Source organism: Ambystoma mexicanum, chromosome 1q (assembly GCF_040938575.1).
Source record: "Ambystoma mexicanum isolate Mex_15411 chromosome 1q, UKY_AmexF1_1, whole genome shotgun sequence".
NCBI lineage: Eukaryota > Metazoa > Chordata > Amphibia > Caudata > Ambystomatidae > Ambystoma > Ambystoma mexicanum.
In genome coordinates, this window is record NC_090922.1 from 1,298,866,574 (window position 1) to 1,298,884,313 (window position 17,740).

At 43.6% G+C, this 17,740-nt stretch overlaps 1 protein-coding gene across 3 annotated transcripts in view; it reads right to left on the bottom strand.

Annotated features, from left to right (window-relative positions):
• ACOT11 (acyl-CoA thioesterase 11) overlaps nucleotides 1–17,740 on the bottom strand; it is a 1,040,268-nt gene that overhangs the window by 539,709 nt on the left and 482,819 nt on the right. For all 3 annotated transcript variants that reach the window (XM_069642127.1, XM_069642125.1, XM_069642126.1), the window contains one exon: nucleotides 15,967–16,210. In XM_069642127.1, coding sequence (XP_069498228.1) covers nucleotides 15,967–16,105 — 139 coding nt within the window. In that variant the 5' untranslated portion in view covers nucleotides 16,106–16,210. The remainder of the gene's footprint in view (nucleotides 1–15,966; nucleotides 16,211–17,740) is intronic.

Here is a 17,740-nt window from a genome sequence, read left to right on the forward strand (position 1 = left end):
AGTGTTCGGGACCGGATCCAGGGATAAAAAGGAAATGTTAGGCATGGCATCTGCTGTTGCGCAGTCCTTGATCGCGAAGACTTGCGGAACAAAGAGTGCCAAGTATTCAAGAATGGTAAAGCTGCCTGGGCAGATGTGAGTGAAGGGAAATTCAGTACGGCTTGATGCGTCCGAGCAAGTCGTGCGATTACTGGGCTCTCTTCACCGCCTATATGAGGAAGTCACATGATGACTCCAGGGATGGGAATGGTTAATATGTTGAACTGTGGTCTTGTGGCAGCGCTCAAACTGCATTTGTATCAATATCCATGGTTGTATGGGTTCCTTGGTTTTAATGCTTTTTCTCTTTGTCTAGTCTGAACACAGAACGGGTGGGGTGGAAGTGAGGGGGAAGTAAGTTGTAGCGATGTGGAATAGGAGCCTTTTCTTTTGCATAGGGTTCGGTAGGACCATGTGGGGTTGGACCATGGTTTTTGAAGCAGTGCTGTTGCTTGAAGTTGGGGGGATTGTGCATGGTTTATTGAATGTTTTTGGTAATTCTGTTATGTGCGTTAACTAAAAAGAATAAAATAAAGTTTTAAAAAAATAATAAAATATGGCCGATCGCCGTAACCGCCTTTGTTAATGTAATATTCCATATAGGTCCCGGCGTCTCCCTAGTTCTTCACAATGGTCGTTATAATGCTGTTTTATTAGTCTTTTAGCCGGAGTGGTCTGAAGTGCAACCGTAGCCAGATTTTCTGTATTTAAATGATACAAAATGCCCCTGGTCGTCCCTTATCTATATGTTGATGTCGAAATGTTTTTTACACACAGGGACGTAATCAGATTTGTTGTATTGAATGTTCACAATAGCATTGTAGTTCCCTTTAATCCCCACTGTTCTAAGTATTGGGGCATAGCTATCCCCAACCCTTTGATACTCCTGTTAAGGTTGGCGCGGTTATTATCCGCCTAATATTCACTTTCAATGTGCTGCACGGTTGCCAATATGTTACACAGCCTCCCCGTTGTTGAAAACCTGACAGATGCATCCGGCCCTGCAGAAAAACGTTCTGCTGGTATCTCTGTATCGTCGTAACACTGTACTCGGGTATGATTGATAGGGCTTTGTTGATGTCTCTGACAAGCTCATCTATATACCCCTCAGTGAACTGGCCCGGGCCAGCGGCTCTGAGTTTTTTTCTTTTATATAAATGTGGCTTCCTCTTTGCCTAAAGTGTCCCAAGAGCGGATGTATTGAACTTAAGTGAGCACCACAGTCCATTGTCCCTCCAAATTTGTGGGTTTGGCCAGCTTCACAGTGAAGTAGGATATTTTGTTACCAGGGAATGTCTTGGCTGAAGCGTTGCTGGGGAGCATAATGTAAAAAGGTGTAAACTCCATGCCTCTCTGTTATACACCTGTGGCCTCTAGAGATCCGGTGCCCACCCAAATGTTGAATTTGTTAGGTCATCCCTGCCATTTGACTAGATATTGTTTCCTAGCTCCACAACCTTTACTCTCTGACTTTTTCGATTCTATAAACTTGATGTTGATCTTTATGGACTTTTTGGATGTCCTCCCTGTAGAAAACACCTTGAACAGCCTCCCCCGAATTATCAATTAGTCTATATATATATAAAAGCCCTTGCGCTGCGACACTCCATCTATGATACAAAACTAATTTCTGTAGTTCTGCTCATACCCATTTGCCCCTTTGGTTTCGAGATACGCACATGATCCCCTTTTCAAGGAGTGTCTGTGCCATCTTTTTAAAATGTCTTTCGCCGTACAGTTTTTTCAGACCTCTAGGGAATTCTGCGGTGTAACAACAGCGGGGGTTGTTTTAATAGATCTACGACATGTGTCATACACATTTATAAATGCGGGTAACAACTCCACATATTTGCGCACTGAACACAGTACAGCCGCAAGGGATGCTGACCGGCACCCCCTTGCTTAACCATTTGGATTACCCAATACACGTTGACATGGGGCTCCTCCCCCGAACTCCTACCAGGACTTACAATTATCTACACAATACACTGCCTTGAGAAAGACGCCTGAGGGTCAAAATGGGTATCTGCTTCACTAAAAAATACACCTGTTACACATTATTAAATCAAGTCTGACTCATCAATAGAGACTGGAATCCAATCTAAGCACTATAGTACCTAGCGCAATTGTGAAGGGTCTCCAACCTCTCTTATATACAAATGATATCACAGATTATATTAACTTTATATCAAATCAATATCGGAAATGGGGGGCGGAGCACCTGTTAAATGTAACATTGATGACTTGGGTATCCCATTGTACTAATGTGTACCAGAAGGTCATGAGCACTCTACCAGTGCTGACTTCGTAAAAAATAGGTAGGAAAACCCTGCACTTACTTTGTGTCTAGCATGGTTATGCGAGATGGAACACTTTCACAACCATTCATTTGTGCAGTACTCTGGCCTTTATTAATAGCGTTTCTTTAGTGGATCTTTTTAATACTTTTTTCGGTCAGTAGAATGGGTTAACATCATTAGCAACATTACAGAAACAAAACATAGAACAAGAAAAACAATGGTACCATATTAATCGACGTGTGCGGATTTGTTCCTGTTCAAAAGATCACATTTATTATCATAATTATATTAGACTACATAACATTTGTAACTTGAGAAAAGTGAAGCATGTGTATCATGTTCGGACGTCAAAAGGTGTGCAGTACCAACGCAACAAAGCCCCTGACACGTCAAATTGTACAACAATTAAACTTGCGGTCTCGTATCAGGTTTGTTTAAATGCTGTGGTTAAGTGCATCTGTTCTGATGCAAGAAGCAGCTGTAGTCTAGAGAATGAGAGTGTTAATTGCCTTGCCATGTTGAAAATCACCAGTTAAGAGATTCCAGACGCCAAACAAGGCATCTCAAAAGAGCATTTAAAAGCGCAGCATATTTCACATTCTTCCAGAAGCCCTTGGTTCTTAGGGAATACCCAGAGCAGATGTGCAAAGGTAACATCTCCATGAATCCTCTCCAATTTAGAGTAGAGATGCTTATGCTGAGTCTACATAGTAGGCAAGAATTGGAATAAATCCTGTGACGGATTTAAAATAGAGTTTTCTGGTTGGTCTGACACAGACGCATCTGCTATCAAATCCCAGTAGGAAAGTAGGTCAAGATTATCAATGTCAATGTACAAATCTCCTGCCCATGCTGCTGCCAAAGCACTGCTTCTAGCCTAGCTGTCTGGGATAGCTAGCCAACAAAAAAGGGCACATCCCTGATATTCACCCTCTAATCAGCCAGTTCTCTATAGGGGGCCAGGCTATGTTGTGCACTTGCAAAATGAACATACACAATAATTCCACCAGTTGCCCGTATTCCAAAGACAGCTGTTAGGTTTTGTAGGGGAAATCAGTGGTGTGTGTATATTTTGTTCATTTTGTTTTTATTCTGCATTTAGTTATAAATCCAAACTTTAAGCACATTTTATTACAATAAAACTATCCTGTTAAAATGAATCATTCATATAATACTTTTCATAATTCAAACCATCACTGTTTGCTACTATCTACATTTCATATTGACCATCAATCTAAGTAAAATTTCAATCCTAAAAATGTCTCACATCAATAAATAACTAATTAAACCTTAATAAAAAAAACACACTTGATCTAAAACCTCGGCTACCATTCACTGCCATGTGCTGTCTTCCCTATACCACAAGCTAGTATTCCATGCATACAAGACTATCTAAAACAACTTCAAGGCAGCATTCCAAATATAATGGGATGCGCCGGTGTGACCACAGATTCTGCACTAAACAGACTACTCGAGAATTGATCCAGAGTTATGCAATTCATTTCCGATATAATGTGGGCATATCCTACCCAGTAATGTGCCTCAAGGGATGGACAAGCCGTATGTATGTGTCGGCTAGTATCTATTTTCTTGTGGCACAAATGGCAGACTCGTTCTGCATACAGCATATTCATCCAGGTTCCAATATACTCTCTAGTTGGCAGCAATTGAACCTCAGATAGAGTATGAAGCTCATTTGATTAAACAATATTTGGTTAGGTATCTACATGGGGTTTTGCTCTGAAAGCTCTGGTGGGAGTATTAATTTTATATCTTTTTGTTTGATTTAACTCAGCAACATTTTTCCCCTTGTCCAAGGATTTCATTTTTTTTTAATTATCTTTTCATAATTGGGGTTGTCCAAGGCATCTTTTAATTGTACACCCACACTGGTTAAAACCATGAGGGCATCTGGTCGAAGCGCTGCAAAAAATCTGTCATCACCTGTTAAACCGTTCTCACACATTAACCTCAATAGCTTCTTTGAGTTGTTGTTCACTGGTAAAAGCTTAATATGTAATAATGCTCTTTACAAACCACAGGTATTAGACAGTGCGGTTAATCCATATTCCAATCGGAGGGCTTCTATGGGTACACAATCCAGCAAATGTATAACCATTCTCAACGTCTTGCCCTCAATTTTGTCCAACCCAGCAACATATCTGCACGGAAGAGCCGAAGCGCCATACAGTATACTCGGCACAATACCCGTCCAATACATTTCTAGTAGTCCTTCGACATTGAAGCCCCCCCCATGTTTTACTATAAATAGTTGTATTCCTCCGTTCTCTGTAGTTTATTATCACCTAATCTCCAAACGAATGGAGGTCTTTCGGGCAATTTGCCACTAAACACATTGTTGTTTTAGAGATGTTAATGACCATATGGCTTTTTAACTAGAAGGTGTCTAGTGTGTATTGTGCACCGTAAACCTAATGGGATCTTATCAAACAGAATTGTATCATCCGCATATGGGAGCCACATGAGTGGCTCTCCATTGATCTTTTGTGGGAAATTCCTGAATAGCTTAACATTTTCATGCATATCCAATGTGTACAAATTATATAACATGGGGGCTTGTACACATCAGTTTTTAAGCCCCCTCGTACTACTGATATAGTTGGTTTATGTTCCCGATTGACTTCTGCGAACTGACACTGTAGTATTTGTGTACAATAATTGAAGGTAGTATAGCAAAGATGGGTCTGTCTCCCATCACCTTAGTTTTCCCCGCAGCAAAGGGCGGGAGACCAGATCGAACACTTTGCTGTAGTCCACGTAGCATCAGAATAAATTGTTTAGGCCCTTTGTGGCCTCAGCCACTAACTATTGTATAACACAAATGTTAGTGGTAGTTCTAAAGACTTTCCTAAACTCAGTCTGGAGAGGTCCCAATATATGTTCTGCTTCGCCCCGTTGAGCCTGCCTAATAAAACTGTCTCAAAGATTTTTCAGATGGAATCCATCATTGCAAGCAGACGGTAATAAGTTAGTACCAATCTGTCCCCTTTTTGAAAGATTGGTATTAATATTGAGTTTTGCCAGCTGTCTGGTAGAACGCCTCTGTGCTCTATGGCTGCGACTAGTTTTATCAAAACTTTGGACCACACCTGAGGATGTTCTTTGAATACCGCATTCGGTATACAATGTGGTCCTGGAGCACACAACCCCTTAAGTTTTGTAATTATATGCAGCAGGTTCTCCTGCTCCAGTTCTAGTAATTTAACTTACCCCTTACGCATAACAGGGTGGTCGGTCAAAACCGTCTCAGTATACAGTTCTGCTATATGAGTAAACCATTTGGATTCTGCGACTGGATTTAATTCCATCGCTTACAAGGCCCTGCAAATGTTGCTAAAGCAGGACCAACATTTTTTGCCATCAAATAATTTTAACAATCCTGACAAGATTTTCCAATTTGCATTTTGCATCTCGAATGCTTAAGGTGCCTCAGCCAGTTCTTATTGAGAGTAGCCACTTTAATTAAGCTAGACCTTTTCTCGCTAGTGTTCAGTTTCATGTTGCCTCTAACAAAGGCCCTTGCTTTTCAATATTACTTTTTTTTGTTGATAAATCAGTGCGCCAAACCGCCCTCTAGGCTTGGGACCTCATTTTCGTCTGGGATTTCTATTCTGTGGTTTAGGACTTTCAGTTATACGGAGTATCATCGTTTCAAGGTCCTAACTGTCTATAACAAACCATTTATCCACCTGATCTTGGTTGTCCGATAGGAGATTACTGTGTTGTGTATATACAGACTTCACAGATACTTAACAATCACACTAGTCCTGCAGGTCAAGTTCCTTAGTTTACAAAGCCAACCTAGATAGAGTGGAAAACTATGTCCTTGTGCTTTATGTAAAATGATGCATGTAATTGTAAGCACACTTCATATTTGGCCAATACTGCCACGCAGAGTCCAGCCATGCACAGTGAAACTTAGTTTCCATTTACTGCAAACAAAGTTGATTTGCAGTAAACATCAAATCTAAGTTTCAAACCAAACATCCCCATACTTGCCATCAGAGTAGAGTACCAAGAAAAAAGTACTCGGCTATCATTAAATCTCATCGACCATCCATATAGGTTGTGTACCTTAAATTGAACAGGGGATGGGGAAGAAGTGTGTTACAGGGAGCCATGCCATGAGATTATTTAAATGAAATGCAGGAGTGATGCACAATGGGTGAATGAACCTCTTCTTCGGGACCATTAAACCAGCATTTAAGAGAGTAACCCATTATGGAATAGTTTTCACATGCGTCAGCATTTTCTTCTGAGGACAAGCATTAAGTGGACATGCCCTACAGGTCATGCAAGATCTTGTTCAATCTGCTTCGAGGCCGAGTTATCTCCCATGACTGCCCAACTCTTAACATTGATTAGGCAAGTGTTTAAAGGATAACCCTAAACATCGGGAAACACCACTTTGCTTGGGCGAAAAAAGTATAGCAGAGTTAATTCTTCCTGGGTTTCCATACAAATCAGGAAGCAAAGCATCTGTCTGGGAATCTTTCTTGTAAATTGTGTTTATTTTCAGGGCATTACCCCTCCCTGCAAGAGTGACACTGGTCAGACATACCATCTTTCCAGGTCGATTTTGATTATTTGCAAGACTGGAGGGTAGTTACTCTTGTAGGTTTTACAGAAATCATTAGACAGCTAGATGCCTAGATATCTTAGTTTATCAAATGGAACAATCTAAAGGCGCAGTAATCTTTACTTTGTACCCATAGAGGGCTCGGTAAGATTGGCTAATGTAAAACATAGTTGGGATTTGCTACCTATAATAATCTGGATAGAGCAAAATTCTATGCTCCCTTTCATTCATCTAATTCTATTGTAGGATATGTGTGCTCTGAATGCACATGACAGTGGCTCTATTGCAAACACATACATTAGGTGGGATAATGGGCATGAATGTCTGGTCCCTGAGAATAATCAAAACGGCTGTGAAAGACAGCCGTTGGTGAGAGCAGACGCAGTAGGCACACCGACTAGCACACAAGCATACAGGTTTTTCAAGGTATTCCTTGATGCCAAAAGCGGCCATAGTTTTGAACGGTAAATCCAATTTTGGGCAGTCAAAAGCCTTCTTGGCATCGAGGGTATTACTGACATAGTCTTTGTAGTCTACTATTCAAGTAGGAGCCCGTTTCGCATGATCTGTAGTAAGTGTATCCCTGATAAATACAGTTTGGTCAGAACGGACCAATGTAGGGAGAATGGCTTAGTCTTGTCAAGGCATTTAGCACTGGAACCTATTAAAGAAAAGGGTCATTAAGATCCACAAACTGGATAGCTTTCTGGGCTTCAATAAAATTGTTGCTTCAAACTTGGAGACCGAGTGCTCCCTCCTCAAGAGATGTCTGAATTACTTGTTCTAGTTTTGGTAAGATCGTTTTGATACATCTGTAATAAAAATCACTAGAGATGCATTTGGGGGAAAAGAGTATGCTTCTAACCTTGAACAGGCTTTTAATTGTGACAAATAAGTCCTGTCTTGTCAGGTTAGTGTTTGTGATAGAGCACCACTTTCAGAGATTGTGTGCATCTAAATTTCTAAAGAAGGTCTACGAAGCAGATACGTCAAAGTTGGGAGAGCAGAAATATAGCCCTTAGTAGACCGAGACAAACCAGTTAATACCTGATCTTAGATCATGCCACCATTCAGGACTATTATATTAGACAGAATACTATTTTGTTGACATACTTCAGGGAGTATGCCAGACCTCAATGGTCAATCTTCTTCCACAAAGAGGGATTGTCTCAATCTACTGAAACCTTTTCCAGAGGAAGCTGATGGATTGTCTTTTTCGTTTGACTTACATGTATGTTAATTTATCAATGTACGCCATTACCCTCAATGATCCCCATCGCTGTCTCACAAGCCATTAAGACCTTGGGTGTATATCTGGAACCTAACTTGACCATGAACAGGTAGGTCAATGCTATAGCTTCCATCTCAGCATATTACTCCAAACTCATTAATGCTGTGAGACCATTCCTATCCCAAGAGAACTGTCTTACCATCGCCAGGGCTTTAATTGGATCCAGACTGGACTTCTGTAATGCCCTTCTTGCCTCTTCTCAGGAAAAAATGTGGCTAAACTACAACTAGCGCAAAACAACGCCCTTAGGGTCGCTACAGGGCTATCACGTAGGGAACATATCTCATGGCTCAGGAGGCAGGTCCACTGGCTACCAGTCAAGGAAAGGATCATGTTCAAAACCCTCGCCCTCATGCACAAGTGTCTCCACGACCTTGCCCCTCCATATCTGGTCCAAAGAATCTCCAAGCCCCTTACTACCAGGCCAGCCAGAACGCCATACGCTAACATGATAACTGTTCCTAAAATCCGGAAAGCATGTGCTGGTGGCAGTAGCTTCCCCACCCAGGCTGCTACCCTCTGGAATGCCCTCCCTCCCCACATCAGGCTCATTCATTCTCATGTGGCTTTCCGCAAGGCCATGAAAACTAGGCTCTTTGTTTAACTCTGTATGTATTCATTCTGTACCCACATATGTGGCTACAACACTGTAACCTGTACTGCATCCACCTCAACCTTGTACTTGCAATAAGTCTGTCTCTGTGGGCGGCATTCAGGTAACCCAGAATCAAGCCTTCTTACGCTCCTCTTACAGCACCTAGATGCCAGCGGGCTGCAGCGCGCTCTACAAATCCAAATAAATAAATACGTTCTCCCACACATCAACATGTACAGGTTTCTTTTTCCAAATATTTTCCTTTATGGTCTCCTTCCATCAACTCTCAGACATGGCTTGGTAGGAGCTATTTTTCTTCAATGTATCTACTTATACTCCATATGGAATTTGTGGGCCAAATCTTCTTGAACAGGTTTCCTTTTGAATGTGCACTTGCTGGAGGCCAAGGTGCAAAACTTCAAGTTACTAGCCAGCCATACAAAAAGTCAATTGCCACCTCAAGTCTAAACATACACACATCACACCATTTCTTTACTTGCCAGGAGTCTAATATCTAGCTAATGGCGAGTGTACATTTTGCACACTGTCGAGCGCATGCAGTCAGTCTCTGCCAGGGTGCAGTCATTAGAACAATTGAAAGCTGTTCCCCAGAATAGTTTACATACCAAACATTTGCGTATGCCCAATGCATGCAGAAGGTGTTCCCAAATTATGATTGTACCAACACCCGAAACCCCATACGCCCTACCTCGCTCCAAGAGCAACTTCAAAATCGGGCACTGAATCCTATACATGAGCCTGGAGCACCCATAAGCCTTGCCTGAAGGTGATATTTTCCTCCCAATAATACCAACTTCCATTGGGGTGTGGAGACAGATCGTGGTCCACAGGATTGTTTGAATGACAGGTCTTCTATGCACACCGAGCCACACAGCGGGAAGGACTGCCTCTTTCTTCATCCCAGAGTAACTCACTCAGCAGGGTCTCTGCATGCCATCCCCCTTTCCTCCCGTCTTGCAGAGAAAGAACATGGGATGAGGCATGTGATCAGAAGCCTTCTGAGGTTGAATTCGAAAGACAGCTGATGTAGCAGAGCTACTCGCTCCAAGCCACTACCTAGATTGTCAGGAAAAAACTAATAGGTAATTGTGGGAAACTGCCAGCATTGTACACCTAATATGAAGGAGCGGGGCAAACAAAAAATGTAGGCCTTTGTCAGGAAGGTGCGTCGCATACATGTCAAACTTTCAGTACTTGGGAGGGATTTCTGTCACCAAAAGTGGGAAAATCTGATTTTTCCTTTGGAATGCATTGGTGCTAAAATTATTTTAAAAAGGGAGAAAGTTTAAAGTAGCAATATTTTTAAGATCAAAATCATGAGTCTTCAGACAAAATCTGGAGGGTTGGCATGTGGGATAAGGTGTCCCCCAGTACAGCGACAAGGAAGAGGGATGGACTTGCTGGTAATGATGCATATGCCATGATGCCAGTTCTAGCGAAGTAAAATGTGGACAGCACACATTTATTTCAGTGCATTGTCTTCCAGTAGCTTATTCATGGAGTGCTTTTCATTGAGTAACCTTTCAAAGGGGGTTCTTTTATATATAGCACAAAGGTAGAAGGTTAGTGGTAAAAGATTGAAGTTACAGGGCAAGGTGGAAGAGTCAGTGAAGAGCTAGGGATGAATGGGCTGTGGAAAAAAAGCTGTATGTAAATGGTTATGATTGAAGGGTAAGGTGAAAGGGGGTGAAGGGAAACAGTGAAGGAGGTAAAGTTAAGAGTTAGATCATGGGGGTGTGGGGCCTGGTCCAAAGTTGTAATCAACTTGGGGGAAATGGTTTGATAAATGTAATGTATAGAAACTTGATGACAAACATGAAGTGACACAGATCCATAAGCTGGTAAGTGTGGTGTTGTACCCTTTAAAAAAGTCATGATTTGGCTCCCAATAAACGGAGCCTCAGCAGGAACATGCGTTTAAAACGGGGGGCAGACTCCACGAATGACATTTCCGTCTTGAATCTCATTTATTGTGCCTGCAGGCTGATGCTGTGTGATTGCGGCCCTGCTAACCTGGCCTGCAGGTTGACGCTGTGTGACCACGGTACTGCAGCATCACTAATCTGGGTGCCCCCAGATCAGTATGTGTGACCTGGGTGTGCACAAGCCACTGTCCAGCTGTGTGACTACGGCCACAACGATAAGTATGGGTACCCAGTCAACCAAGTAAGCCTGTGTGATCACGGCAACCATGGTGATTCCTGCAACTGTTCCAGTCCACGTGACCCCGGCATGGCGCTACTGTCTTCAGCTGTGTGGCCATATTCACATCCTGATGTGCTGGATGCCACCAGCAATGATCTGGCTGGCCCGTGTGTCCATGAGCCAACCCCCACAGCAATGGCGACGAAGGTCCTCGGTCCCACAGTTTGCCAGCAGTGAGCCGCGTCTGCAGTGTCCTGCTGTTTCAGAGACACCGCTGCTTCTGCTTGGAGAGGAAAAAAGAAGACTGAAAGGAAGGTAAGTGTGATATCTTCATCCGCTGGGGCACGTGCGGATGTGCGAGGCAGAGGTAGGGCCTCGGTCAGACGCTTGCGCTGGTACGCGATGCGCGGGGGCGGCACAGGACACAAGACACGACCACTCTATTGACTGCTTAAACCCGGACTGGCGTTATCCCGCCAGTTCCGGTGATACCTTTATTTCTACTGCTCGCACGCTGTGTCACGTGACTCTGTCCGTCTGGACACGTGACACCACAGTAAGTGCAAGGAATCTGAGCCTTGCAAGCAGCAGTGCAAGCTTGCACTTTGCTGCGCCACATCGCTCCTGCAAACATGGAGCACGGGCAAAACGGGCGGTGAAGTTCGGCATGCAACGATGTCAGAGCTGAAGTGGGCACCTCCCTGAATGACCCGGGCGACGAGAGGGCGGTCAAATCTAAAGCGCTCTGTGGTTGGAGCTTCCAAGAATAAACAAAGGAAATACGGAAAGGGTGCCTGCTGTGCACTCCGGAGACAAGCTCAGGGTAAAACGGAAGGGCGAGCAAGCGAATGTGCATTTTCTGTGCTCGGAGCAAAGGTGAAGGGAAAAAGGTGTGGGCAATACTCCTGAGCAGTGGAGCTGTGGTAAAATGGTGAATGTTTGCTCTTGAGCCTTGGAAGAATAACCCCTGCATTTGTCCATTTGGACCCATAGCCAATCAGCCATCATTTTCTCATTCCTCCGATGCACCTTGTTTCTTACCAGAAATTAATTGGGAATGAGACAGTAGTTTCAAATGGCAAACTTTGCCACAGTTTTATTTCCACAACAAAAGAATCACTGCACACATTTTGTGAAATCCAGTCTGTAAGTGTGGCGCTTGCTCCGTGTCCATGATCACCTGCTTCCCCCTATACTTTTGTAAAGCGTTCACAGTAGGCCAAACTGTCCCAACGCTTTGTGCCTGTGCCTACCCTGCCCATGCAGGTGTCCGTGGGTGGGGAGAGCGCTGTTTCTTTTTGGGGGAAGCTGAGCCCTTGTTGTTAGCAACAGACGCCCCTGCCGTGAGGCTTCCAAGAGGCGCTGGTCCGAGAAGAGCGAAGACCCTTCCGGCTTCCTTCTGGCTCATTCGGTGTGTGTCTTTTGTGCTTGGTTGCCTTATCTCAGCCTGACCGTCCTGCGACAGCGACATCCAGGTGCACCCATCCTTCCGTTCCTTTCGTGGGGTGGGTGGAAAACGAAATCCTTCCTCACGGCGGCCTGGCAGGCATCCTACTGCAGGTGCTGGATGCTTCCTGCTGTAGGATGCCTTTCGCAGGCTTTGTAGGAATTTGGCGCTGTTCCACCCCCAGATCCTACCCTTACCCAGGGCGAGGGGGAAGGTTAGAGGAGGCCCCTGCAGCAGTTACTGGGCCACCTCCTCAATTTTCCTTTGGTGAGTCCGTCGGCAGCTGCATAAGTAGCTGGGCGTGCTACGTGATCTGGAGCAGATAAATCAAATGATGCCCGATGTGTGCTCCAGACCAGAGCTGCATAACAAACAATAAAAGTGCGCACAACATGCTCAGTTGCCGGAGCCGAAAGGAAACAAAAAAAAGTGTGCACACTGTGGGCTCCTTGGGATTGTTTCTCCCCAATCATGTAAAAGAAGAAACCTCGAGAGGGTGCAGTTTGAAACGTCATTCCTGTAAGCAGTTGGGAGCAAGAATAGGCTGCTATAATCAAAAGATGTCCTCTCATAATCTGTGCACAAAGGAATGCGACTCTGCAATAATTCAAGATGAAGAACAATACGTTTACAAAGTGTTCTGTGCTCGCCACAGACCTGACAGAACTTAAACTGCTGATGTGTGTGCTCTGTGAAAGACAAGAGGAAATAAGTGGCACAACAGAGACCCCTGCTACACCAGCTGCCAACTACTCCTTCCTGGGGGAGTGTGGCCCATACGCCGTGCCACCAGTGGGTTCCATGTGATAATGTCCGCGCAAAAAGGCTGTTTTTCAAAAAAAGTTGCTGCAAAAACGCCCCTCACAAATGGTCGCCGTACATATAGTCGCCACAGCCTTTTTCCCAGCGACTATCTGTATGGCGACCATTTGTGTGGATGTAATATTACCGGATACCCACCAGTGTCTCACTACCTGCCCCACCATCAATACTGCAGCCGAAGTGGCCCCCGGGTGCGGCTTTGCCGGCTCACTAAATGTATACTCAACTATTATGAACTTGTAAAATGTTTCCTTATGTTGTGTTTGGACTGCCTATATGTCACCTGCAGTCCACAAATTCTGACCATCACCCGAGAGCTGAGCAAAGAAATGTCTAATAGTGGTCTGTGTATGTTTTAATGTTTGTGGTTATTGTATACACCATGGTGCCCGAGTGGACCCAGTAATATTGTTTGTGACTGTTGATTTATTTAATTGTTCAACTGATACCGTTTTTATTTAGCTTGTTATGAAAAAGGAGCTGTGTGGTGTTGTCCCCTTTAAGGATGTGTCATGACTCTGTCATGACTTGGCAACCTATAAAAGGGAGCCTCAGCGGGCATATGCATTTACAACAGGGGCAGACTCCATGGATGGCACTTCTGTCTCGGATCTCATTTGTTCGGCCTGCAGGTTGACACCTTATGACCAGGGTTCTGCAGCACCGCTAATCTGGGTGCCCAAGATCATTATGTATATACTGGATGACCTACAGGCCACCGGCCAGACAGAACCAAATCTGGGTGCCCAAGATCATTATGTATATACTGGATGACCCACAGGCCAATGGCCAGCCAGAATCAAACAGCCACATTATTAGGTCTGGCTGTTTGGTTGGGTGCCCCCAGCAATCAAGTGAACCTGTGTGGTCACAGCAATTGTGGTGATCCGTGCAAATGTTCTGTGTGACCACGGCAATACCATACATGCCAACATTCTGATGCACCTGGGAGGGAGATTTCATCCGAGAAATAGGGAGACAAAGTTTCTAATAGGAATGAATTGGGGCTAGAATTGTATCAGGCGGGAGAACGTGAAAAACAGCAATATTTTTCACTGAATAATCGGGAGTCACCCACCTAAATCGGGAGGGTTAGCAATCATGCAATACTGTCCTTAGCTGTGTGATCGCAGCCACATCCTGATGTACTGGGTGCCTCAAGCAATGACCAGGCTGGCTCGTGTGTCCATGAGCCAACCCCCGCCAAGCAGTGCTCTAAGTGGGCCAGGGCCGCTCAAGCAATGCTGTGGGTGGCTGACACTTCTGTCAGTCATTGTAACTTCCTCATTTGACCCCTCGAGTGAAGGGTCACAAAAGGAAGTTACTGTCCTTTTGTTTTTCCTCCCCAGGTTACTGCGGAGCCCTTGACCCTCGGCGAACCTGGAGAATCTGTGTCATATTTCTAAATTTATAAAAGATGGCTTGAATTGGGTACTTTTCAAGCCATCTTTTATAAACATAGAAATATTTCTATGGTTAAAAAAAATTGCTTCAAAAGTACACAAACCATAGTAAGGTGTGCAAACCTTACTATGGTTTGTTTACTTTCCAAGCCATCTTGAAGTACTCAAAACATAGTAAGGCACGCAAACAAATATATAAAAGTAGGTTTTTATATATTTATGTGCGTACCTTACTATGGTTTGTGTACTTTGCAAGCCATTTTTTTATGAACTGATATTTATAAAAGATGGTTTGAAAAGTACACAAACCATAGAAAGGTATCCATACAAATATATAAATGCTTACATACATTTATATATTTGTTTGCGTGTCTTATTATGTTTTGTGTACTTTTTCGGCCCGTCCATCATGCAAGCCACGCCCCCAAATGAGGGCCCCCACAATTTCTTAACCCACTTAAAGCCCTGCCACCAACAGTAGGAATATGACCATCATAGCATACCTCTCAACTCACGCTTTTGGCAGATGTCACCCGCCACTTGGGCAGCTCTCTCACCCGCCAAGCTCCCTACACGGCCATAGTAATCAATGGGCTTTCACCCGCTAAATGAAAAAAAAATATGGTGCGTTATAACCCGCCCAAGGGCCATAAAAGATTGAGAACTATAACCTAGATCGAACCCCCACCCCCTAAATATTACTAGCCCACGCATCCCTTAACTAAAGGCTAAGGGTGCCCCAGATTCAACAAATTGAAATATAGTAACCTGTTTAAACCATAACAAACTTAAAAGATAAAATAAAAATTCAAGCCACCCAACCAACAACAGAAACACTGCTGCAACTGCCATCTCCATTTTAATAGGCAAACAAGATGACACATGTGTGCCTCCTATAAGGCATACTCTAGTACCCATGTTGGATTGGTGGTTCAGGCAAATGATATTAGGTTTCACAACAGTTACTTTATCAAAACATTGTTACATATAGTAAATGACAATCTAGGTTATGATAAAAACACAAGGTTTTAGTTAGTTGCACCAACACTAAATTTATAAAGGAATAAAGAAAACCATAGACAATTTCAGGGTTCTTTTAACTAATATTTCAACAGTGTGATGGGGTACTGGGCGACCCCCAACCCCCACTCACGTGGCAACGAAGGATCCTTACCATTCCAAGATGGCCACTCCATTAACATTGCTTAAAACAATTAATATAGGTCAGCTTTACAAAGAAGTGCATTGTTTGTCACACACACTATCACCATCCAAAACCGAACCTCTGACACACACAACCCACCGGAGAGACAAGCAGCTGTGTCGATCCATTTTAGCAGCTGTCCGACGCCGAGCTCTCCGCGGTGGTTGGCGTGGCATGGCAGTACCATCTGGCTCATGTTGACTTCGGTGGGGTTGCGGTAGCCGCTGGCGGTGCTCATGTTCTCTGAGTCTTTAGCTTAGTCCGGTTACGAAGAGGGATAAGGTCCACAAAGATGAAATTCCCTCGCCCAAGCCTCCTTTCTGCAGGATTCAGAGACCACCTCCTGCAAAACATGAAATACCCTTTGTGAATAGAATGTTCCTTTCCCTCCTAAATCTGCTTTATATGCCACACATGCTCGCCACTTCATGGGTCTATTTTTTTTAGTGGGTATGGGGGGCGGGGTGGGTATACTTCGCATGATAATCTGCTGGAAATCCTTCTCACATGATTATTGCCCTTTTCTGCTGACGGGATAACCTCCCCCTGCTTTTTACATGCAAACATTGCCTCAGCTGATCCTCGCTAATTTAGGAACATCAACACCCACAACTTTAAACCTGTTGATTCATCAATGGGAGTGGTTCACGATGCCAGGGGGGATTAAATTAAAGCGTTTAAAGTGCACATAAATGTTTGCAAGCCAATTTGCTTAATCTTCACAAACTGTCACTCTTGCTCTTGTTGCTAATAAAACAACTTGCCTCAATTTAAAGTAGTGGACAACACAAGTGCTCAACCCTGCCTAATGTGCATTATTATTATTATTATAAAATTCGTATAACGTGCCACACGCCCATAGGCTTCAGAGCACACAGATAAAACAACTTACAAACTTACAGAAAAATATAAAACTATGATAAACCAAGAGGTACCAAAGAAACCAAGGGATTCAAGCCAAAGATTCACAGTAAAAAGCAAAAAGATGAATCCCTCTGGTGAAACCTGAGTTTTTATGGTTCTTTTAAGATCAATTAGATAAGAGATAACACTAAAAAAAGGATCTGGGGTCCCATGTATCAATGATCGTGCCCTCATACGTCTGTAGCTTGATGGGTGGCTGAGAAAGTTTGTTACCTCCGTTGGAATGGCAAACGGGCACAGAGGAAAAGGGGTGTATTCCCAGACCTACATTTGTGGGTCGGGTAAAGAATCTTTTGGGCTTTTAGCTGTTTGAATGGTAACCAATGGAGTGCCACTCTCGCAGGAGTGACATGATTTCTCCAGCCAATACAATGAATGACCCTTACCGCACCATTTTGGATGGTCTAGAGCTATCGAAATTGGCAGAAGATGTCCCTGCAAGCCGACTGTTACAATAATCCAGTTTAGAGTTTACTAAAGCACAGGCAAGTAAGGATCCGTTTCATTTCCGGCAAATAAGGTCTCATTTTTCACAGCAATCAAAGGATATACGCACAGGTGGGCCTAAAATGGAGGGGTTGCTTCTGCATGGTCAGTTGTGAGTCAAGATACACAAATAATGTCTTGACATAAGGTGCCACCGGAATGGCACAATCAGCAATTACAAACTTTACATTGCAAAAATGGAACAGTCGTAATAGGGTGATAATTACTTGCAAAAGCAGGATTCAAGGAGTCTTTAACAGTGGTGTAATCCAAACTTATCCAAGGGCCATTGTTACGAGAGAGTTAGTATATCTGAAGATTCCTTGATGATATTTGCAGGACAGGCATTTCTTTTGCATGACATCGGCTTCATCTTTTTAACAATATTAAAAACCCCATCTTCAGAAACGTGCCTGAAGGAGAAGCGAGACCACCAAAAAAGGTCGAACTACACTTAACAGAC